At 34.8% G+C, this 25939-nt stretch overlaps 1 protein-coding gene across 9 annotated transcripts in view; it reads left to right on the forward strand.

The window, feature by feature from the left end:
- Window positions 1-25939, forward strand: part of LOC105477589 (Cbl proto-oncogene B) — a 214659-nt gene that overhangs the window by 126121 nt on the left and 62599 nt on the right. For all 9 annotated transcript variants that reach the window (XM_071092487.1, XM_071092490.1, XM_071092491.1 and 6 more), the window contains 4 exons: window positions 2100-2237; window positions 6326-6413; window positions 9744-9875; window positions 24015-24218. In XM_071092487.1, coding sequence (XP_070948588.1) covers window positions 2100-2237; window positions 6326-6413; window positions 9744-9875; window positions 24015-24218 — 562 coding nt within the window. The remainder of the gene's footprint in view (window positions 1-2099; window positions 2238-6325; window positions 6414-9743; window positions 9876-24014; window positions 24219-25939) is intronic.

Raw genomic sequence — 25939 nt, forward strand, 5'->3', positions numbered from 1 at the left:
ATCTACCAAATTCTTAGTATACGAATAAATTTGGAATTACATTTAAAATTACTAGCAATGCAGATTTGTAATTATTTTCTTCATGTTAATATACTCTATAAATTTTGCTGAGATTCATAGTACACAGATTTTTAAGATTCTAACTTTTGATTTAATTTGAAGGAATTTTATATTATTTTTTATATAACAGTTTAATAATGTCCTTCTGAATTATTAGTGACTTTCTATTATTTTTGGCACTTCTCATAATATCATAGCCGTAAGTCTCAGTGGCATTATTTTATCTGATTTTGATTAAGAATGCCAATAATCGACAGATTGATATCCTATTTTCGGTTTGTCTAGGGATATATGTTTTTAGACTTTTTTGAAAAGTTCTTTCCAAAGATTCTATCACCAATATAATTTTTTTAATATTTAAAAATCACTTTTTTTAAAATTCTAGTTTGTCAAAAGATGAAATTACACTCTACTACTAAATATACAAGTTAATTAAATCCAGTGACTACAGCCATTATGTATGTTAAAGTATATCTTTAAAGTTACATTTATAGTACTTGGTCTATCAATAACTAAAGTATATTTTGAGATACTTGTGTCTGCCACATACATACAGCAGCTAGAGTATTAAAATACAGCCAACAGATTTAAATTGGCTTGTTTTTTATCTGCTTAATGGGGTAATAAAATCCAGAAGGGTATCCTGATAGAAAGATTAAATGCAGTACACTCAAATAAAGAGAAATGATCTAAAATGAAATAAGTATATAGATAGCTAGATTGATACATAAATGATAATGATGGATTTAAAGCCAAGTTGCTGTCTCCTTTTGTTGGATATTAGTTTTAAGGGATTGGATTTGATTTGATTTATATTTTTGAACTATCTTAACTTCCCATTGTAAGATACTGAATTTGATATGGTTAGATGGCAGCCATGAAATTACCTAGTTTGCACTTTTGAACCTTAGGGATGAATGGCTGGAATACCTGAAAGAAAAGTTACTATTTTTTAAAAAGCGGGCCGGGCGCGGTGGCTGACGCCTGTAATGCCAACACTTTGAGATGCTGAGGCGGGTGGGTCACTAGGTCAGGAGATCGAGGCCATCCTAACAAGTGAAACCCTGTCTGTATTAAAAATACAAAAAATTGGCCGGTTGTGGTGGCTCATGCCTGTAATCCCAGCACTTTGGGAGGCCGAGGCGGGCGGATCACGAGGTCAGGAGATCGAGACCATCCTAGCTAACACGGTAAAACCCCGTCTCTACTAAAACTACAAAAAAATTAGCAGGGCGTGGTGGCGGGCACCTGTAGTCCCAGCTTTTTGGGAGGCAGAGGCAAGAGAATGGCGTGAACCCGGGAGGCGGAGCTTGCAGTGAGCCGAGATCGCTCCACTGCACTCCAGCCTGGGCGACAGAGCAAGACTCTGTCTGAAAAACTAAAAAACAACAACAACAAAAATACAAAAAATTAGCTGGGCATCATAGCACGCGCCTGTAGTCCCAGCTACTCGGGAGGCTAAGGCAGGATAATCGCTTGAACCTGGGAGGCGGAGGTTGCAGTGAGCCAAGATCGCGCCATGGCACTCCAGCCTGGGCGACAGAGACACCGTCTCAAAAAACAAACAAACAAAACTAATTTTAATGTCTAAATTACAAAGGAATATATCGAGATCTACAGTAGAAACTGGCTCAGTTTTTTTCTGAGGTAAGCAAATTGAATTTAAATTTTCACTTATTTTGTTTTTACATTCCAAGAGTGATTTATTTTGTAGCTATTCCATGCCATCAACACTTCCATACACAGCACCCTGATGATGGTAAAAAAAAAAATCCCTAGATAGTTTACAATCTTGTTTATTTTCTTATATATGTATCTGGAAGTATTTAAATAAAAAGTAATGATCAGTGTTTCTCTTCTAAATTGATAAATGGAAAAGTACAATGTTGTTAAAAATAAGTTAGAAGTTAGAATATGAGGAGTATTCAGGAATTCTAAATGATTCTGTTTATTGTTTTGCTTGAAGGAACCCTAACAAATTGTTTAGTATTGATTTACATTCTGAATTAAATTAAACATAATTTTCTTATGTTTTGCAGCTATATTTTCCGGTTAAGTTGCACTCGTTTGGGACAGTGGGCCATTGGCTATGTGACTGGGGATGGGAATATCTTACAGACCATACCTCATAACAAGCCCTTATTTCAAGCCCTGATCGATGGCAGCAGGGAAGGATTGTAAGTATGAGAAATGGGAGTTGGAGTGCTTATGATTCATGAATTTGAAAAATAAAGATTGCTTTGTGATGGAGAAAATGGATAGCGAGGCTGCTTTTTAATCTTAAGACTGAGAAATAATGGATGTTCCTTAGTTTGTTGTTCATCTCTTTATATAGTCATTTTAAGGTAACCTAATTATTTGAAACTATGTTACAGCAAATACATTTCAACTTCAAATTACATGAATTTTTATCTTTCATATGATAAAAAGTTGGGACTTAAAGGTAGTTTTAAAATGGATGTAAAACTGTTTATATTTTAAATTATTTAGAATAATTGACTTCTTGGCCGGGCGCGGTGGCTCAAGCCTGTAATCCCAGCACTTTGGGAGGCCGAGACGGGCGGATCACGAGGCCGGGAGATCGAGACCATCCTGGTTAACACGGTGAAACCCCGTCTCTACTAAAAAATACAAAAAACTAGCCGGGCGAGGTGGCGGGCGCCTGTAGTCCCAGCTACTCGGGAGGCTGAGGCAGGAGAATGGCGTGAACCCGGGAGGCGGAGCTTGCAGTGAGCTGAGATCCGGCCACTGCACTCCAGCCTGGGTGACAGCGCGAGACTCCGTCTCAAAAAAAAAAAAAAAAAAAAAGAATAATTGACTTCTTTTTCCTCATATAACCCTTAGATTACTAGTTTCACTTTTTCTTTTCTTTTTTTGAAACGGAGTCTCACTCTGTTGCCAGGCTGGAGTGCAGTGGTACAGTCTTGGCACTGCAACCTTGGCCTCCTGGGTTCAAGGGATTCCCCTACCTCAGCCTCCCAAGTAGCTGGGACTACAGGCATGTGCCACCACGCCTGGCTAGTTTTTTGTATTTTAGTAGAGACAGTGTTTCGCCATGTTGGCCGGGATGGTCTTGATCTCCTGACGTCATGATCCGCCCGCCTCAGCCTCCCAAAGTGCTGGAATTATAGGCATGAGCCACCGCGCCCGGCCAGTTTCACTTTTTAAAGTTTGATTGTTAGTGCCAGACTTTCTTTTCTCTTTCTTATCTGTTTCTCCCTCCACCCCTTCCTTTTCTTTTCTCTCGTAGATCTTTCCTTCATTCACACTGATAATAACTCCATATTCTAGGACTATGTGTTAATAGCTAAGTTTAGTTTATCTCAGGCTATATTCCTTTTTAAAATTTAAAAATAAATAAGTTCCCCTTTGTTTTTTAAATTAATGAATTCTCCCCACTCCCTCGACACACAAAGTATGGACAATCTATTGGGTCCCTTAATAGTAAATATGTCTGGTTCTACTTTGCTTTATTCACATGTCACTCCCTTTGTCCTCTCCTTGTATTCTCAGTGCACTTGATCATGCTGCTTTTTCTTCCCCTCTGCCTTGCTGGGTAACTTAGAGATGCTCATGATCAAACTCACTGCAGTATGAATTCTGAAACCTAGCAGAAGAAATTCCACCAGAGTTAACAAAGAGGAAATGATTTGAGTTTTACCTTTCTCAAAGTAATTGCAAAACAGAAAGAAAGAAAGGAAAAAAAGTGATGAGATTTATGCAAAGAAAAAGTAGGAATTTTTAAAAACCTGTGAGCTTTTGGGTGGGACTGGTAGCTTACTCCTGTAATCCCAGCATTTTGGGAGGCTAAGGCAGGAGGATCACTTGAGCTCAGGAGTTCGAGATCAGGCTGGGCAACATGGCAAAACCCTATCTCTACAAAAAATGCAAAAAAACTAGTTGGGCATGGTGGCGCGTGACTAGTCCCTGCTACTCTGGAGGCTAAGATGGGATAATCACCTGAGCCTGGGAAGTTGAGGCTACAGTGACGACATCGTGTCACTGCACTCCAGCCTGGGCATCAGAGTGAGACCCTATCTGGAAAGAAAAAAAAAAAAAAACCCACACACACGAAACATTTCAATAAATTAGTTACGTAGTAATTGTATGGCAAGTTATGGTACCAAATGTGTATTTCTCTTTTCTTTTCCTTCTGATTTTCATAAATTTGCTAGTCTTGGTTATTTATACCTTTCTTCTAATGCATCAAAGATTTGTGTATAGATTTTGATTTACAATGATTACAGAGTTTTTTTTTTTAAGAAAATATACTTTAAAGTTTGAATTTATAAGTAGATGGTAAATGGACAAATCTGTAGAGGGAAAAATTTTGATATAGCTCGTTTGAGTTATTCCTTCTGTTTTTCAAATGTCATTCAAAGAGTCACAAATTTTAGTATTATAATCAGCGGAGCAAAGCCTTTAAACTCCTGGGCACAGTAACTCTTGAGAGTTACACACACATACACATACACACACACACACACACACGCATCTCCAGAGGGATTTAGCTAGTTGATTTTGAACTTTAATAATATATTAGGATAAAATAGGATTTATAAATTAATTAGATAAGGTTTCTCATAAGATCAGAATAGGATATCATTGCATCCAGCTACCATCCGGGTCCACTGTATTTCCTTATATTAATAGTTAATCCAATATTGTATGACATAGTTGAAAGAGATGTTTATTTTGATAACCACCCAACATTCTTTACTCCTTCAATGCCATTGAAAAGCGCTCATCTGCAGTATATCCTGGGTGTACTAAGGACAGAAATAATCAAAAATGATGATTAGCGTACCATAGGAAAGGTTAAAGGTCCTTTTTATACCTTTTTAACCTATCAACAACCTCCTGATAGGTTAAAAAGAACTTTTAACCTTTCCTATGGTACCCTAATCCTCATTTTTGTAACTTTAATTTCTGAATTCTTGCTAGAATTTCTTCATATTAATGAAATGTGATACCTAAAATTTTATATAATATTTTTTTTAATGGCCAATTTTTAGAGTATATTAAAAAGTTGCTTATCTTCTTTGGATTATCATTCCTCATTTAATATTTGTCAAATTTTGTAGCACACCCATAAGGACATTCTAAATTTGTATCATACTCAGATGTAGTAAATTCCTTTTGCTAAATCATAAAAAAATCATCTCACTGATTTGTCCCTTACTATGTCAGAATTATCTGTCCTTTAAGTTCATTTTTCTGGTTTTCCTGGGTAAATTCTAACACTTAACGTGTTTGTAGACACCTCATTCGAGGATAAATATTGTTTATTACTTTAAAGAATAGATTTGTTATAGTTTTACCCTTTTAAATATACATACTATAGTACTATATTCTTACTATTTTAAGAAATTTAGTATAGAAAGATGTTAAACAGAATTAACCATAATTTAATAAACTGATGAAACACAGCAGTGACATTTACCACTTTTTAAAATTAAAAATAAGTGTTTACCAACACAGTAAATTTTATTTTTTGATGAATTTTTGAATAACAAGTACAACTTCTGATTTAACACAGCAAGAATGCATTATTACTACAACTTTTAGTTCAGATTTCAGTTTTTCCTGATAATAGAACCTTGTTTCTATCTATAGACCATTTTGTGTTTGTAGTGTTAAGTCAATGAAACATGGAAATGTAGCATTTTCTAATTTTTTAAAATGTGTATGTGCATGTGTATGTGTATTTGCATTTGTGCATATGTGTTTGTGTTAGGGTGAGGGGAAGATGAGAGAAGAGATATGGAAACTGTAGAAACAGGAACACCACAGAAGCGTTTGAATAACTTACAAGAGAACTGTGGCCTTTAATTATATTTTCTTTCCACGTGGTATTAGGCATGGTGTAAAATGATGTGATTAACATTACCTGTGCCTCAGATGAAAGATGTAACAGTTGCAAATAGGTATATCCTCAAAGTGTTTTGGAATAGAACATGATTGATCAGTGAAATATTCTTAGCTTATATAAGAGACATATATTAAAGGTATTTCATTGAAAATGGTTGCTTAGTGGGTTGGGCTATATTCATTATGTATTTCTTATATGAAAATAATTTCTACATTCTAAGTGTCCTAAAAACAACATAATATTTTGGAAATAATGAAGTAATATGTTATCGATATGTTACATAAAAAGGAAACATCCAAATGTATGTTTGAATATAGAAAAAGTTGATTAAATATCCTTAAATGCAATTAAAACTTGTATATTTAAGATAATAAAGTTTCTGTTTAAATTCAGTTATCTTTATCCTGACGGGAGGAGTTATAATCCTGATTTAACTGGATTATGTGAACCTACACCTCATGACCATATAAAAGTTACACAGGTAAGGATAATTTCTAGGAAAGTATAATTAAATAAGTATCCATAATGCCTTCTAAATAAATAAGACTCCCATACAGTAGTTAAAATCATGCACAAGTATTTAATACAAAATATACTTAAGGAATTATAAGCGTGTTTAAAGAGAAATTATATTACTTTCTTAGATTTTTTGATACAAATTTATGCTGTTAGAATTCTTGCTTTCCATATAGTATTGGTATTTATATGGGGGAAATAAATAAATCCATGAGCAGTTAGGTGGATGTAAGGAGAGAGCCATAGTTTAGAAAGCTCCCAAAAAAAAGATTAGAATAATCATATGCCTTAGATTTTAGAGTCAAATAGATAATTGAAGCCTGTTGAAGATAACAGTTATGTTTTTCTAAATCCATTGCTAGCAACCTCATAGATTTTGAATGGGAATGTAAGTTGGTAAAACCTTTCTTGAGAGTGATATTCAGTAATTATAAAAATCTAAGTGAAAATATCTTTTCACTTTAGAATCTATATATGTAATAGATCCCATATATATCACTTACACACATACACAAAAACCTGTACAACAGATATTTACTGTAATTTTTTTTCTAAAAGTAAAAAGTTACAAAATACTAAGAAGTTTAGTAATAGATTAAATAGGCTACTATTCTCATACTGTATTGTGTGAAGTCATCAACAGGAGGGAGGTAGCTCTACATACTCACATGGGAACTTCTGCATCTTGTACTATAAAATAATTCCACTTATGTAAAGTACAAGTAGGTAACATTTCATTTGGTAAAGTTACATTATGTATGTTCAACTTCTGTAAGGAAATACATAATTAATTGCTGTATGTGAACATGTGAGTATACTTTTTAAAAGATCAAAAAAAACCACCAAACTGGTAAAAGGATTTAACTGAGGAGGTAACAGGGATTGAGCAATCAGGGAGGGGATGAAGGGAGAATTTGAGTATTTTTTTATTTTACATTCAGTCTGGTTTTAAAATATTTTATATTTGAGACATGTTCACGCCTTGTGTAATAAATAATAAAAATCTGAGGGAAAAAAACAAGAGAATTACAGCTTTTTTTAAGATAGTAGATAATGATTTGCCTTATAATTATCCAAGTTTCAGTTCCTGTGGTCTTTACATTACTATGTGAGACATACACGTTGACATTTATATGTACATATTGTACATGTACATTTAATAAGCGATTGCCTTTTTCTTTCCTTTTTTTGAGATGGAGTCTTGCTCTGTTGCCCAGGCTGGAGTGCAGTGGCGCCATCTCGCCTCACTGAAAGCTCTGCCTCCTGGGTTTGCACCGTTCTCCTGACTCAGCCTGAGTAGCTGGGACTACAGGCGCCCGCCACCATGCCCGGCTAATTTTCTGTATTTTTTAGTAGAGACGGAGTTTTACCGTGTTTGCCAGGATGGCCTCGATCTCCCAACCTCGTGATCCGCCTGCCTCAGCCTCCCAAAGTGCTGGGATTACAGGCGTGAGCCATTTTCTTTCATTTTTTTTTTCTGAGACAGAGTTTTGCTTTTGTTGCCCAGGCTGGAGTGCAATGGCGCAATCTCGGCTCACCACAACCTCCGCCCTCTGGGTTCAAGCAGTTCTCTTGCCTCAGCCTCCCAAGTAGCTGGCATTACAGGCACCCGCCACCACATCGGCTAATTTTTGAATTTTTAGTAGAGACGGGGTTTCTCCATGTTGGTCAGGCTGGTCTCGAACCCCTGACCTCAGGTGATCCACCTGCCTCTCTCTCCCAAAGTGCTGGGATTACAGGCGTGAGCCACCGTGCCCGGTTATGATTGCCATTTTAAATTTAATATGTGATTGCCGTTTTAAAAGTTATGTAGTGATCCCGTATTTTCAAATATGTGTGAAAGGATACGTAGGAAAGACAGTTCCTCTTTATAAAGCCATTAAAAAAATAAACCTTTGGAAGTAATAACATTCCCTTAAATTACTCATACATATTCTTATTGTTTAGGTTGCACTGAGGTCTGTATCTGTGATTTTAGCCTAATGTAATTTTTTTATAATTGCGTATTTGTCCTTTAGACAGTCATAATCAGTATCAATACTTACCTATTATTTCAGGGACATTAGCAATTTATAACTTACTTTGAATTACTTTAGTTTTATTTCTTTTCCATTTTTATGCATTCTCTCTTGTCTCTTTCCTTAAGTTCCCCATAAAATTTTTGTATATTCACGCATCATAGTAGACACAGTTTATATGTGTGTACCTGCATGTACATGCATATGTATCCACGTGTGTTTATGTGTATATATATTTTTTTCTCACCAGGATTATAGTATATTTTAGTAGGCTGTGGACTAAATATTGTTATTTATTTATCCTACTCAGTGCCAGGCACATTGTAGTCACTTACCGAACTAAAAGTTGCTTTATTTACCCAAATATTGGTTTCATAATTCCTTTTCTTTGTATTCCTAACTTTTTTTTATATTTTTTTTTCAAATTTACCAATTTATTTGTATCTTTGTCACAAAGATCTTTTCAGTATTTGAATTTTGAAAATTTTACTGTGTCAAATGTTTTGAATTTTGAAAATTTTACTGTCAAATGTTTTAAGCTAAAAGCCTAATCAATCAAGCACATGGCAGTTTTAATAAAATGGTTTTTGGTTACTGATGTGGTTTGTTTTCTTGACAGTGTTAGGGAAAGAGTATGCACTTTTTAGTCAGAGACTTCATTTAGAGTTTGAAGCAAACAATTTAAACTTATTAAGCCCCAGGCCTAACTTTTGTTAAGTTCAATATATCTTCTTATGCTTTGGCGATTAAGTGACATAGTAAGTGTGGACCACAGTGCCTGGCATACAGGAAATGCTTGGTAAATATTTGTCACTTTTCTCTTCCCTTCTGGGATTTCTAAAGATATTGAAACAAAAAATAATGTTTAGCCAAGTATCCTTTTTTTTTTTTTTTCAATTTGACAGTTAAATTATATGAGCATGTGGCATTTATAAAAAAGATAAAATCATTTTATATTCCTATTTTAAAACCATAGATTTTGTCTTTTGAGTCACCATGACTATTGAAGCAAGTCCTTTCCTAAAGGAACCTTAAATAATATGAATAATTAAGAAGCATATAAGATAGATGATAAAAGTTCAAACCTTTTTAGAATGGATTTTGTAGACTAAGTTGTGATTATCAATTCAAAACATGTCTCAGATGGTAACAAAATTCTGACAAGATCAATTGTGAGATATTTACTGTGTGTCATTTCATTTGGGAAAATTTGATGCTAACAATTCATGCTGGAAATACATTAATGTTACTTTCCTTCCCCCTCCCCCAAATTCCAGGAACAATATGAATTATATTGTGAAATGGGCTCCACTTTTCAGCTCTGTAAGATTTGTGCAGAGAATGACAAAGATGTCAAGATTGAGCCTTGTGGGCATTTGATGTGCACCTCTTGCCTTACGGCATGGCAGGTATAATCATTAACAACCTGGATGTCTGTCTTATGTGTCCTACTAGTATTTTTCTTTTCAGTTTTCTTCTTAATGGCTTAGGAAGTAATGCTGATAAGTGCTTTATTTTAAATGATTGTGTAGACATTTTGTATGTTTGAGTTGCTTTATATAATTTGATTTTAACTATCTTATATTTTGTTTCTTTTAAATGTGTAACTTAATTTTATTAGTCATCAGTAGTTGTACTTCTATAGTACCATGGATTTCAGGATGTTCACTTGTAGATATTACCAACTAAATATATTTATGCCATTTATTCATAGATTCAGTTTGTAGTAGGTCAGTTTCCAAAGGCAAGTAAATCTTAGTAGATAAATCTTATTTTGATATTTTCAAGCAAACTTCCTTTTCTCCTGAGGAGTCATGGTTCCTGTCTCATATGCTCCGTAGTGCTGAAATTGGAGAATCAAGACAGGAAGTATCTCCAAATACTTACAGTTCCCACAGAAACAGGCATTAAAGTTTCCTATTTACTGAAGCATAATCTCAGGAAAATTGCCTTCCCATTTGTAGCAGGCATTCAATAAATATAAATTGATTTGATGTTTTATAGGAAGGTCTGGAGAATAACTGGTTTTCCCAAGGACATTCTTTTATTTCTTCATCTGTAACGAAGATTGGGGATTTTAAAAATGGATCTTTGGACAGATTTCCAGTTTTGAGTATTTGGAGAAGTCATGGAATATTTTGATCAAGCCATTTTGAAACTGCTGTTTGACATAATTACGTTGAAGCTAGAAGCATATTTATAGGGTTTAGAAAGCAAATAATTAAATTTTCTAGCCTTTAAAAAAATTTTCAGTGAAGCATGTAGTTGACATTCCTACCCTATTTCTGGGCCCTTTCAGTCCTTGATTTTCTTTGTCCAGCCCTGTACCTCTGCATGACATGAGGAAGGATGGACATTGAGGTTCATGGAAGGGGGCTGACAGACTCGCCTGCCAAGCTCCTTACTTAGTAATAAAATATAATGATTTTCCCATTTTCATAGTCATAAAAGGGCCTGCTGCTTCTTTTGTGAAAAACTTTTTTTTAATGGATGAAGAAAAGAGGAAGAATTAGGAAATGAATTACAGTTGATTTATATTTTCGAAGTCCTTTCTGAATGCCCAGAGATCTTTGCTACCTCAGGAACATTGTTCAAAATCCCTATACTTCTCTCCTTCGATATGAATTTGGCTTCTGTTTTGTTTTAGGTTTTTATTTCCTCTCCCTTATTTCCTTTTATCCCTTCATGATGTTGATGAATTTTGCATATTACAGGGAGATGTTGGAGGAGATCATTCTCAACATAGATACTTGATTTCTATTTAAATTTTGTTAACAGTAATAATTCTGCAAACTTAGCAGTGCCTTTTAAAAACTACATTCAATAAATTTAGATATGTTGATAGAAGACAAAATTGCAGGTTTATTTCAAATGTGTCAGTAGGAGGTATTATAGAGATAGTGACTTAGTGATAGATTGTCTGTAATTGGACTACTTAGGACTGGTGTACCTGATAATGATTCAGTGTTTCAGGATACATATTAAACTAACAAAGAAAACAAATGGTATTTGTCACCATTCTTTGCCTTCAGTATGGTAGTGTGGTTTTTACAGGTGCATAGAAACTAAAAGCCTTGCATTTCTCCCTGAAGAAAATCAGAATAATAGCCTGATACAAATTCCTAACACTGCCTCCGTGCAAGGCTTCTGCATTTCACCCATTTTTCTCCAGGCTTCAGTCTTAGAACATACACATGCATACATGTTGCAAGACTTCCCATCTGTAACTCAATACTGTGCTTAGTATTTGGGGGTTAAGTTGGTTAAAAGTCAGAAGCTAGGGCTGGCACGGTGGCTCGCGCCTGTAATCCCAGCACTTAGGGAGGCCGAGGCGGGCGGATCACAAGGTCAGGAGATCGAGACCATCCTGGCTAACATGGTGAAACCCTGTCTCTACTAAAAATATAAAAAAAATTAGTCGGGCGCGGTGGCGGGCGCCTGTAGTCACAGCTACTTGGGAGGCGGAGGCAGGAGAATGGCGGGAACCCGGGAGGCGGAGCTTGCAGTGAGCAGAGATCGCGCCACTGCACTCCAGCCTGGGCGACAGAGTGAGACTCCGTCTCAAAAAAAAAGTCAGAAGCTGCTATTAGTTTGACAGAAACATTTGTTTAGTAAAATGTTTTGTTTAAAGCATCATACAAAATAGTTGTTTACTGGCGGGGCATGGCAGCTCACACCTTTAAATCCCAGTACTTTGGGAGGCGGAGGCAGGAAGATCCCTTGAGCCCAGGAGTTCAAGAACAGCCTGGACAACATAGGGAGATCCCATTTCTATAAAAAAATAAAAATAAAAATAAAAACACAACAAACAGTTGTTTATCTTGCAGCCCAGGGTGAGTAGAAAAGTATGGCTGAATATAAAGCAACAAATATTTTATTTATTTTACTTTCTATATACTTCTTAAAAGAAAGTTTATTTATTCTTAGTAAATAAATACTGCCTTCAGTAAGTCCTATCTTAACATTGTCAGTAGATTCCTGGAAACTGCAACTTTGAGCAAAGTGACATACTGTAAGCTGTAGGAACCTTAACTCTTGTTTCTATCAATTAGCATATGGTAAAATGGATTTCATCATACAATAAGTTGTTTCACTTAAAGTCTCAATTTCCAGTAACTGATTAACAGTATTAATTGAAGACTTAACTGTATTTATTTGTTAGGTTTGTGAACTATTTGCAATAGGTCCATTATGTGCAAAAGGGATAGGAATATTTCCCAGTTATCATTCTGTATTATTAATGCTGTGTCCTTTACATCGCCACAACATTTCTGTGTGTTACTGTGCATTCTCCAGATTGGTGTAGTTCCTCTTGCTTGTTGCTTATCAATTCCTTGAATTATTTCATGACTTTTTATATTGACCTAATGACCTTATATGAAGATATATTCAGTAATGTTGGTAAGTTGTTAACATTTACTATTTCTCTTTTTCACTCTGAGCTGCTTCTCAGTTTTGCTTTAGAAATTGAGGAAGTACATAAATGTCAAGCTCTGAAAATTGTGTTTAGCTAAAATGTTTAAAGTTATGTGAGACAGTAATAATAAAGTAGTTTACTAAGTAAAGTAGTAACAAAAATGACACATTCAAAACTATTCAGAAGGCTGAAATAATAACATTTATGTTACTAGACACTAATGTTATTATCTTAATCTGATCATTGAATTTTGCACCTAAATTAATGAAAAATATGCAAACCTTTATTTTCAGTACTATTTTTGAATTCTCCTCACACAAAGCAGCTCATCATTAATAAGCATCCTCCTGATACATTTTGTATATGTCTCTGTAAGCTCTTACCTCATTATGTTCATGTTGTAAATATTTCCATATTTATGTATTTCCTTTCTAGAATGTAGATTACTTTACCTACTTTAGAATCTCTCTCTGCTAGCATGTTATCTGCACATTGGTCATTACTCAGTAAATACTTATAGGTTGCATGCTAGGTAATGTAAAAGAAAAGGAAATCTAAAAGTACATTAAATAAAAAGACAGTATTGTAGATTGATTGTGACAAGCTCTTACAATACTTTTCTGAGAAGTATTTATGATCTTTTCAAAGACCTTTTATCATGTTCAGTATCTGAGAGCGAATCCTAGAAATTCTAAGGCTTAGTTCCCTTTGTTCCATTCACTAGCTATTGTGTGATTTCCTTAACTTTTTACCTTGTGATTTTTTCCAACCATTTTTGAACCATGTTATTTTACTTTTATTGTTTGCAGTACTACCAGCACTAACACAGAAGCAATAAGACTGCATTTTTATTGCTTTTTTGCACCAAAAAAAAATATATATATGCACAGTAATCCCCGGTTCATGTTTTCTCTACCCCTAAAGAAAATTGTTCTTAGGTCAATAATTCTAAGTTGATATTTCACAGTCTCTGTATCTCAGTGGGATCTTACTGGTCAAAGGAAGTTTCAACTTTTGAACATTTCTACTTTTGGATAATCTAAATATTTTTACATTTAGATATAGGCTTCACATAGTAGTGCTTCCTGCCGACTGGCATATCTGTTTTGGCAGCTTTTGTATTATTGCTTGAACAGCAACGTTTGTTGATCATTTAAACGTGTTATTGCAAAATGCCTCTGGTATTTAATAAAAATAAAAGTCTTATAAAGTTAATCTAGTGAAAGCACAGTTGTAAAACAGATATGCTGAAGGTCTCGTATCTGTAATCTCACCTAGCTGCTCGCTTGACTTAACCTAATTGATAGTAAATGTATCAGTAAGAAGAACAAAATTATAGCACACTTCATAGTTGCGCAGAATATTGCCAAAAGTGGTATCTAAGCTTGTAGATACATAGAGAAATGTTCTCAAGGTATGAGGTCTCTGGACTTAAGAGTAAAATAACTTATGTTTCTCTTTTTCTATTTTTTCCTCATTCAAAAATGGTACTTTAAAGACACTGTTTTTGTTTTATATGATTAAATTTGCAAGCTTAACTGTGCGCAGGAAGAATTTGTTATTTTGCTTCTTCCTCTTACTGGTTTGGTAGAAGCAAACCAAGATTGTTTCAACTATCATTTTCCATTTATTTATTTATTTAGGAAACATTCTTTGAGCAGCTGCAACATCCCATGTTCTGTCCTATGCCCTGAACTAAGAAGAACTCTGAGACACAATCCTTAGCCTCAAGAAGTTAAAGTTAAAATTAAACCTGAAATTTCTGTTGAGGGGCATGATATTAATAATTACTTGAAATGAGTATCCTGTTGTCGTTCAAATTTAATTATGGCTGCTAGACATTTTTTGTTACTTTCTACTACGTTGGTTGGGCATGCTGATATGAAAATGATTTTAAAGGCTGCATGTCTGCCAGGAAGCTATGATAAATCAGTTAGAATCCAATAGGAAATATTAAAACCTGACCATTAATCATACTATGCTCAGCAGTGCGCATTTTTAGCAAGTCATTCTTCACCAACTTTTCCTTCCATCTGAGGCCCTACTTTGGTTTAATTGAAATTCGTTAGAGACTTAAATTTTATGTAATTAACAGAAAACTTAAGAAATGCACAGTAGCTGTGTCAGTTGTTACAGGCTGCAAGTGGTTACTCTTTAATTGCTGTCATAATGGCCCATTAGTCATGCCTCTGAAGAGGTGTCAGATGCTTTTTTCTCTTTCTGAAACATCTGTGTTATTTAATAAATTGAATAAGCGAACAGAGTTTGCACAGAATACTAAATAAGTTGAATAATCACCTTTCTAGAGACATTCTTTGAAGTAATGTTACTCTGTGTGCAACACTTCTGTGCTACCCTTGGTAATAAAACTTGGAGAGCTGTCTTTCATGTCCACGTGTTAATGGGATATTAACAAAACGTTAATCTTCTCAACCTTGACCATCTTCCTTTGTGAGGCAGCATATTATGCAGCAGGGATTCTGCAGCATTACCATGTAAGGTTAAAAGTTAAGGAATTGTTTTCATTCTGTGCTTATTTCAGGAATCTAGAAAATGGCTTTTGATTTGTAGTTCTTAAAGAGGTCCTTCACATCCCTTGTAAGTTGTATTCCTAGGTATTTTATTCTCTTTGTAGCAGTTGTGAATGGGAGTTCACTCGTGATTTGGCTCTCTGTTTGTCTATTATTGGTGCATAGGAATGCTTGTTATTTTTGCACATAGATTTTATATCCTGAGACTTTGCTGAAGCTGCTTATCAGCTTAAAGAGATTTTGGGCTGAGACGATGGGGTTTTCTAAATATACAGAGAGGACATAAAGAAATGGACAAACATTACATGCTCATGGATAGGAAGAATCAGTATCATGAGAATGGCCATAATGCCCAAAGTAATTTATAGATTCAATGCTATCCTCATCAAACTACCATTGACTCTTCACACACTTAGAAAAACTACTTTAAATTGCATATGGAACCAAAAAAAAAAAACTCATATAGCCAAGACAATCCTAAGAAAAAAGAAAAAAACTGGAGGCATCATGCTACGTGACTTCAAACTATACTACAAGGCTACAGTAATCAAAACAGCATGGTACTGGTACCAAAACAGAGATATAGACCAATGGAGCAGAACAGATGCCTCAGAAATAACGCCACACATCTACAACCATCTGATCTTTGATAAACCTGACAACAACAAGCAATATGGAAAGGATTCCCTATTTAATAAATGGTGTTGGAAAAACTGGCTAGCCATATGCAGAAAACTGAAACTGGACCTCTTCCTTACACCTTATACAAAAATTAACTCAAGATGGATTAAAGACTTGAATGTAAGACCTAAAACCATAAAAACCCTAGAAGAAAACGTAGGCAATACCATTCAGGACATAGGCATGGGCAAAGACTTCATGACTAAAACACCAAAAGCAATGGCAACAAAAGCCAAAATAGACAAATTGGATCTAATTAAACTAAAGAGCTTCTGTACAGCAAAAGAAACTATCATCAGAGTGAACAGACAACCTACAGAATGGGAGAAAATTTTTGCAATCTATCCATCTGACAAAGGGCTAATATCCAGAATCTACAAGGAACTTAAACACATTTATAAGGAAAAAAAAAAAATCAAAAAATGGGCAAAGGATGTGAACAGACACTTCTCAAAAGAAGACATAAAATTTATGCAGCCAACAAACATATGAAAAAAAAAGCTCATCATCACTTGTCATTAGAGAAATGCAAATCAAAACCACAATGAGATACCATCTCACACCAGTTAGAATGGCGATCATTAAAAGGTCAGGAAACAGCAGATGCTGGAGAGCATGTGGAAAAATAGGAATGCTTTTACACTGTTGGTGGGAGTGTAAATTAGTTCAACCATTGTGGAAGATGGTATGGCGATTCCTCAAGGATCTAGAGTCAGAAATACCATTTGATTCAGCACTCCCATTACTGGGTATGTACTCAAAGGATTATAAATCATTGTACTATAAAGACACATGCACATGTGTGTTTATTGCAGCACTGTTCACAATATCAAAGACTTGGAACCAACTCAAATGTCCATCAGTGATAGACTGGATAAAGAAAATGTGGCACATATACACCATGGAATACTATGCAGCCATTAAAAAAGGATAAGTTCATGTCCTTTGCAGGGACATGGATGAAGCTGGAAACCATCATCTCAGCAAACTAACACAAGAACAGAAAAACAAACACCGCATGTTCTCACTCATAAGTGGGAGTTGAACAGTGAGAACACATGGAGCCAGGGAGGGGAACATCACACACCAGGATCTGTCAGGGGCTGCGGGGCAAGGGGAGGGATAGCATTAGGAGAAATACCTAATGTGTGATGGGCTGATGGGTGCAGCTAACCACCATGGCATGTGTATACCTGTGTAACAAACCTGCATGTTCTGCACATGTATCCCAGAACTTTTAAAGTATAATAAAAGAAAAAAAAAAAAAAAAAAGGAAAGTGACTTTTGAGCTCCTGAATGGAAAAAACTCCAAACTGTGTTCTTCATATCTTCCTTCAAAAATAAAAAATGGATATCTTTATCAGTTGGATATGCAGCTATGTTTTGAATTACTGCCAAGGACTTTAATTCATTTAAACGTAAAATTAGTTTTCCTGTGGTTATTCTTCCTGTATATTGTTTGATATAATTAAAAAGAAAGATATCAGAGTATTCAAAATAGTAATTCACCAAAAATCAATAAACTCTGATTTTAATATGGAATATGATTAACGAGATTTCTAGATGTTCCATATGTAGAGAGTGTTGTTGGGAAAAAGTATATAGTTTTCTAAGAGAGGTGAGAAACAAGCTCAAATGATCACTTTTAAAGCAATAAGAAATAATCTTTGGCTAGGCATGCTTGCTCACACCTGTAATCTCAGCACTTTGGGAAGCCTAGATGGGTGGATCACATGAGGTCAGCAGTTTAAGACCAGCCTAGCCAACATGGCAAACCCTGTTTCTACTAAAAATACCAAATAACTGGACATGGTGGCAGGAGCCTGTAATCCCAGCAGCTTGGGAGGCTGAGGCACAGGTGAATGGCTTGAACCTTAGAGGCGGAGGTTTCAGTGAGCTGAGATCACGGCACTGCACCCCAGCCTAGGTAACAGAGCAAGATTCTGTCTCAAAAGATTAAAAAAACGATAAAATAAATCTTTTACTCTATCTTCCTTCAAAGGCAACCGGTCTTCAACGGTCTTCAAATTTCTAGCCTCAATGAAATTTTGTAACTTAGGTGCTACAAATAGAAAATAATACTTGCCTTTACGAGTGTTTTAAATTGGCACTTTTGTCTCTAACCACCTGTTGTGTCTTTCGTGTAAATGTGATTAAATGTTAGAGCTTCCCTTTCACATTGGGAGTAATAAAGAAGCTGCGAGAGTTGTCCAAATACATTATAGTAACATTATGAACTAGAGTGATACACTAGAAAAGGAAAGGAAATGATGGATATGATAAAATCTAGCAGAATAAGTACTTGACTCTTAAGTCTAATGATTAAATTAGATGGATGCTCACTCTGTTGTAAAGTGTGTGGACAGTAACAGATACTGGCACTTTGGAAACATTTTCAGTTGACTCCAGCATGGATCTTTTATAGATGTTGTTAAAGTTGACACCATTTTTAAAAAGTGTTTAGAATGTGGACTCATTCTAAATGACCAGCTCATTCTAGACCAACTTCATGCATTAAAATTTTAAATTGGATTCAAGCAACAAATGTTTAAAACAAAAAGCTTTTACTATGTAAAAACGTATCCTCAAAAATGGTATAATTATTCAGATACATTTTACGTCTTCCTGTTAAAGAGTTGAAACTTTTCAATTAGAGCCAACAGAATATTCATTGATTTTAGTAGTTTTTTTAATTTTGAAATTTGCAATTTAAGCAAAATAGTTTAAAATTTTTTACATTTGTGATTGATCAGTAGTAGCAACTGGCTGTTTTTCACCTTTATTTTAACCTTGGCTATGAATCTGAGATTGAAAAACCACTACATGCTGATCCTATAGTGTAGTGTTGAAATGATTAGACTCTTGAAATAGACCCCCTTGTTGTGATTTCCTACTTAGTATTGCTTGCTATGTGACCTTCATCAAACCAGTAAACCCATTTTTCTTGTTGGTAAAAGGGGGAACAACAATTGTACCTACCTTATAGGATTAAATGAATTAATATTTAGAGAGTGCTTACAACAGTACCTAGAATTTTAGTTATTACTGTTTCTAATAAAGTACTTAGGAGATATCTCATATTTCCAATTATGATTAATCTATGCACACTGATAATTCTGCAGGTTTTAAGTTGTATTCATTTCATTACAAAATGGAATTCGTATAGAGATATGAGTTTTTTCAAATGTTAAGATATGTTTCCTTAGTTTTCTTATTGTATTTATTCTTGAGACTATTTTTATACTAATTATGCCAACTGGAATTTTTATAGCACTTTATAAAGCTTTAAAATAATTTATCTCACTTTATGGTGTCTCTAAATGTGCATTATTTCATTGTACCCTGTATGTAAGATGCAATGAATTGCCCGGGGTCACACAGCTGTAATTGGGGAAGGTAGAAGTCCAGTCCAAGTATCCTAATTCAGAGTATCTGTGCTCCTTTTCTGATTCACTATGCAGGCTTTTATGGGCCTCCCAAATCAGAACTAGAAGAGTCTAGATTCACCAATGTCTTTTTCCCTTGTTCATCATAAAATAAACCAGAACCAAAGATCTCTCCCACTCTGGGGCATTTTGTCTAAGATTACTATTAACTATCCTTCTTTATTCTTTCATTCGTTCTTTCAGCCAGGAGTTACTGAGTTTCTGTGGGAGATACTGTGCTTTGAAAATTCTTGGTATGGATCCAACCTATTCTCAGTACATTTATAGACATACAATTTTTCCAGTTATAATTGCTATGTTTTAAAAAAGATTTGTGACAGCCTCATAGCTACATGAAATACAGCAAGGTAATATATATTAGAAGTTATTGATAAAGGAAAAAATACACACATGCATATGCATACACATACAGTAAAAATATAAAATGCACTCCAAAATGAGACTTAGGAGGCCCTATGTATATACACTACAGCCCTTGGTGTATGTTATATATGTGGGAAGGCATAAAATGATTGACCTTAAGTCAAGGTATGCCTCTACTGATCAGGCTGAAAGCAAATAAATTACACTATATATAATGCTATCTTGAAAAACATTTAAAAGAAGGTATTTAAGATATAGTATGTCTATCTTAGCAATACTTAAGCAGAGTATGGAAGGTGATTGATACATGATGGTGATGAGATGGTACTAACAATATTCATTTGGGTTTTTACATGGAGTATTTGTGGAGAATGGAGTATTATGAAGGTTTAAATTGTTTTATATTTGTTTGTCATTGTTTTTTATCTGAGTTTACCCAAAGTTATATTTTTAAGTAATGTCACTGACTTACAGTATTAATGGTTGAGATGTGAGTCTGAATTATTTTACTATATTACGAGAAATGACAGAATTGAGTTTCAGCTGTGTATTGTATTCACTGATAACTTATGTATCCTTTGGCTTAGAAGTATTTCTTATTTGAGGAAGTGAAACCTACTGAGTCATTTAAATAGACGGAGTCCTCAGTACTTCCTCTTAACATTCACGGAATGGTGGGAACTAGAAAATGAGTTATTTATTGGTCTTTCTTTTCCATTAACATATATTATTTGATATTGCATTAAGTATACATTGACAGAAACATTATTTTAATTATTGTATTAAAGACATTTTTCATGTGTATTTAATCAACCATCTGACAGAAACTAGGGCAGAGTAACCAAAGTATCATTTGAGACTTTGTCGTTAGACATAATTTGCATGTGACAGTAGTCTTATTTATAAAGTGTGATGAAGTCATATTAGAGTAAGTACCATTAGAGACACATTCAGTGTGATCTGTGTTTGCAAATCAAAATTAGTGTTCATTGGAGCTGTTTGTTGATCTGATGAGTAATGTACACTCTCAACAACAAAACTGAAGAGAAGATGTATTTTGTGATATCTGCTCTTATAATAGGTACTCTTAACACACATCAGTAATTTGTATAACATTAAACTTTCAAGTAGCATAGAGAAAAATCTAAATTCAGTTTTAGATGAATAGTTCTGTTTTTTCTTGTGCTATAAAGACACAATTATTGCCTTTCACCTCCTCCAGCTTCAAAACTCAGTATTTTCAGTTGCCTCTTATAAGGAAATAGATCACATAAACTAGAAGTCATCCTTAACCAGAGCGATATGTGAGTTAACCCTGGAGGTTCAAAGAGAAACTTACGTAGCCTAATAGTGTGGCTTGCACATTCTATGCACTATACTAAAAAATAACGTGACTTTCATGATTTTGATTGGGTGGAATAATTTTTAGTTATGATAATTGTACTGGAATTAGATCTTTAAAAAGTTCTTGGTTTTTAGTTATGATACTATAATATTTACCAATGAATTTATATGATGTGTAGGAGATACTTCAAAATGATCTAAGAGTGGAAGGAACAAGAGAACATATAGATAAAACTGGATTGAGGATGAATTGATAATTGTTGAAGTCAGGTGATAGGTACTTAGAAATTTATTATAGTTTTCCCTCAAATTTTATGTGTATCTGAGATTTTCTATAATAATTTTTTTAAACGTATGAGTAAATTAAGCGACTACGTAGGTCTCAAAGTACTGCTTTCCGTTCTTCATGTGTTAAAGACAGAGGGACCATCAGATCTTCAGATCTTGCTTTCTTTTTTTTTTTTCTTTTTTTTTTTTTTTTGGCACAGGGTCTTACCCTGACACCCAGTCTGAGGGCAGTCACGCTATCGTAGCTCACTGCAGCCTCAAACTCCTGGTCTCAAGCGAAGCCCCCAGCTCAGCCTCCCAACCAGCTGGGACTTCAGGTGTGTACCACAACACCTGGCTAATTTTTTAAACATTTATTTTTTATGGAGACAAGGTCTTGCTATGTTGCCCAGGCTGGCACAGCTTGCTGTTAAATAAAACTGTCTTTTTGAAATTGTCTTCTGTAAATCTGTAAAAGTATTCCACTATAGGTACGTAATATGGATCCCTTTTGACTTTTATAACAAGGGGAGTTTTGCCTGGATGATAACATATATTGAATATGACTTCAAATTTAATATTCTTTTTATAAGAGAAAGATTTTGTTTTTCTTATTTACTCCTGTGTTAGAAAATATCATTGCAAGGAGGTTATCAAAAATAGAAGAACTAAATCTTGGTTTTATTATCTATAAAATGATGGAGCAAATAATATTTAATATGTTTTGAAGCCCGCTGGACATGAACATGTTTGGTGGGAAATCTTGAAGGATTCTGTATTTACATATCTGTATTTCTTTATACCACCTTAGTTCAACTATTTTACCATTCCAAGTTTATTTTCCAAATTATATACAAGCAGATGAATAAGGGAATGTTGCGATTTATTTTTCTTAAGCAAGCTCAGTGTTTTTTGTTTTTTGACACTTTGTTTGGCAAAGGAGGTGTTCAATTTGTTGAGCTGAATGAAGCTTAGAAAGAATAAACTATCACAAGATCTGCCACAAAGTAGATGCGAGGTAGTTGTTCAGTGAGAAGAGAGGGAGAGAGTTATTCCATCCTTGATCCAAACATCACTGTTGGGCAGGTAGATCACTGATTTCCTATTAAATAAGTGGACAGGAGAGTCCTGAATTAATTATGGAACAGTTTCTTTTTTTTTTTTTTTCATATTATTACATTTATTAGTAATTCTTTTATTGCTAAGTGTCATTCCATTATATGAAAATATCACAATTTGTTTATCGGTATTTCTGGTCATGTATGTTTGGGTTGTTTACAGTTTCTGGCTAATATGAATAAGATTGCTATGAATGTTTGTGTTCCAATCATTTTATAGATATTATGTTTTTTTCCCTTGGGTAAATATCTAGTGATGGGGATTGCTGACCCCTCGAGCCAAAAAGTTTGAGACTTTCTATTTGAGTTTTAGTCTCCCTATGCTACATGGATTGGGAAAAGTCATATATAAAAAAAAAAAAAAAAAAAAAAAGGAACAGTTTCTTTAAAGACATCAGCTCTCTGCATCCCTTGTCTTGCCACTAAAATGGTGCTATTTCATCCTGTTTCTCCCTTAAAGTAATTTTGTGATTTTTACTACGTTTAAATAACACATTGCTAAAGTCAGGGTATAATGCAAAACCAAAAATAGGGTGGAGAATATCATATACCATCTTATCTCTAGAAAGCAATGTTGTCTGTAGGGCAAGAAAGCAGTCTTTTTATTTCCCTGCAAATTGTGAATTTTTAATATAGTTAGTTTTGAGAAATGAATGTAGGAAACTTTGAGCAAAATGTCCAATAATGACCAGTAAATACATTTCCAGCCCAAAAGCATTTGCACAAATCTTTTTGTATCATATTGTTTAAAAGCAAGATAAGGGGCAAAACTTACTATCTCACAGAGAACTTTATATTCCAAATGAGTTGTATGTCAGGATGAGAGGCTTTCAGGACAGATGATGGCTTTTGAATATAAATGCACACATTTTAATTTTTCCTAATTGTGTATAAAGATTTTAAAATACACAGACAGTTAAAACAAATATTCAGCCACAGTTAGATGCACAGGTATTGTATTTTTCCCATCGATACTACTGCGGTATTATGAATTTTTACCAAAATGTACTTTTTAATGGAATGTTTAGTTAGTACTGCTGTCTTTTCATAAGGAGAGACATGATTCAATGTCCAGTTTTCTTCAGTACTCTATTGCCTTGATACATTAGAATAATAAGTGAACATTCAGGAAAATAAAGAGGTTTCTTTTCTTGGGAAAATCGAACTTAAATTTTTTTTTTTCCTTAGGAAACTGAAGATACTGACAATTTATTATATATTTTGTTGACTCCCTGTTGTACACACACTACCTCTTCAAGACAAATCCTCCCCCACCTCCTACCCCATAAACTTTTTTTAGGGGGGTGACTTCTATAGTTGTAGAACATTAGCATTTCTCAGTACTGTTTGTTTTGAAACCATGCATTTTCTGTTTGTTTAGGAGTCAGATGGTCAGGGCTGCCCTTTCTGTCGTTGTGAAATAAAAGGAACTGAGCCCATAATCGTGGACCCCTTTGATCCAAGAGATGAAGGCTCCAGGTGTTGCAGCATCATTGACCCCTTTGGCATGCCGATGCTCGACTTGGACGACGATGATGATCGAGAGGAGTCCTTGATGATGAATCGGTTGGCGAACGTCCGAAAGGTAAAACTAGAAACATGGGTTTAGTTAGGGTGGTGTGACCATATGAAAAAGAAATGGTGCTGTCATAAATGGAGTATGACTGAGTGTATTTGAGTTTACAAAAGAAGCACACACACATACTAGGCTAGGCCTGTACAGGGTCATGATCATCAATATCACTGTCTGCTACGTCCACATCTTGTCCTGCTGGAAGGTCTTCAGAAGCAGTAACACACGTGGAGCTGTCATCTCCTACGATAACAATGCCTTCTTCTAGAATACTTCCTGAAGAACCTGAGACCATGTTACGGTTAACGTTTTTTCATTAGTAGGAGTATACTCTAAAATAATGATAAAAAGTATAATATAGTAAGTATATAAACCACTAACATGGTCATTTATTATCATTGTCACATATTATGTGCTGTGCATAAGTATATGTGCTATACTTATATGCAACTGGCTGCAGAATAGGTTTGTTTACACCAGCATCACACAAATGCGTGAGTAATGCTTTGTGCTATGACATTAAGATGGCTATGATATCACCCACCAGGCAACAATAATTTTTCAGCTTCATTTTAATCTTATAATATCTTACGGGATCACCATGGTATATATGGTCCATTACCAAAATATCATTGTGCAGGGCACAACTATAATGTTGACAGGCTGATATAATCATAGATTGAGAGAGAACTCGATTCTACTCAAGGTACTCTCATTGGTTTTAAACATCATAATCAGAGGTGATGAGAGTGTTTGTATAGAATTAAACATCATCTAACACTGGCAGTAGCAAATCTGTGAAGAAAAAATTTAAGAAGGGAAATTATTAAATTTAGAAATTGTGAAACTGAAATTGATTAAAAATATTCTTTGTTCAATTCTAGAAGAAGTGTCTGATAGAGTTTTTTCTTAATGGGAAGGCTGTCTCACTGTTTGGCTTCTAAGAGGTCACATAAGATTTACTTTTGTGAATTTACCAGAGTCTGAGTTTGCTCATCAGTGTTGTTGACTCAGAAAAATTGACCTTGTCAGTTCACTGAGAATGGATGTTACTGCCCAGTTTAAGTTTATATAACCAGGTACACAACAGACTAGTCAATGAACCAGAATGCCAACTGATTAATTTGCAGACCGGAAATACAGTGGTCAAGGGAGGTAGACTCTTGGATATCAGGCTATTCCCTGTACAGGAAGATACATGAAATCCCAATTACTTTCACAAATTTTTTGCTCTCAAAATCAGAGAAATGGGATTGAGTGGTGTGAAAGGTCTGCATATATGGTGCCACCCTTCCTCCTGACTTGGGCAGACATGGCTAATCAGTCATGATACTTATCATCACTGAGTTCAGACTTGGCCTACAGAGCCTTTTCAACGCAGCCCTGAAGATCTTCCACTATAGTTCATTAGGTTTTGTCAGGTAGCATGAAACTTATTTGCCGTTGTCACTAGATGCAGTGATGATAATGTGTAATGGCATCAGATTGTATTCACTGTATTCATCTATCTCTGTAGTAAGGAAATGCTTGGTACTGGAATTTCGACAAGGCATTTCTTTGGGTTACTTCATTTTTAGGACTGTGTCCGAGTTTTCCTCTTGGGAAACTCCTGCATTTTCTCCCTCCCAGTGTTCCCTGCTGACCAAATACATTCCCTTAGGATATTTTTACATACAAATTTTTACATAGGGAGATATGTTAACATCACCAACATGGCTACTCTCAAATTTTGC

The sequence above is a fragment of the Macaca nemestrina genome, chromosome 2 (assembly GCF_043159975.1).
Source record: "Macaca nemestrina isolate mMacNem1 chromosome 2, mMacNem.hap1, whole genome shotgun sequence".
Lineage (NCBI taxonomy): Eukaryota > Metazoa > Chordata > Mammalia > Primates > Cercopithecidae > Macaca > Macaca nemestrina.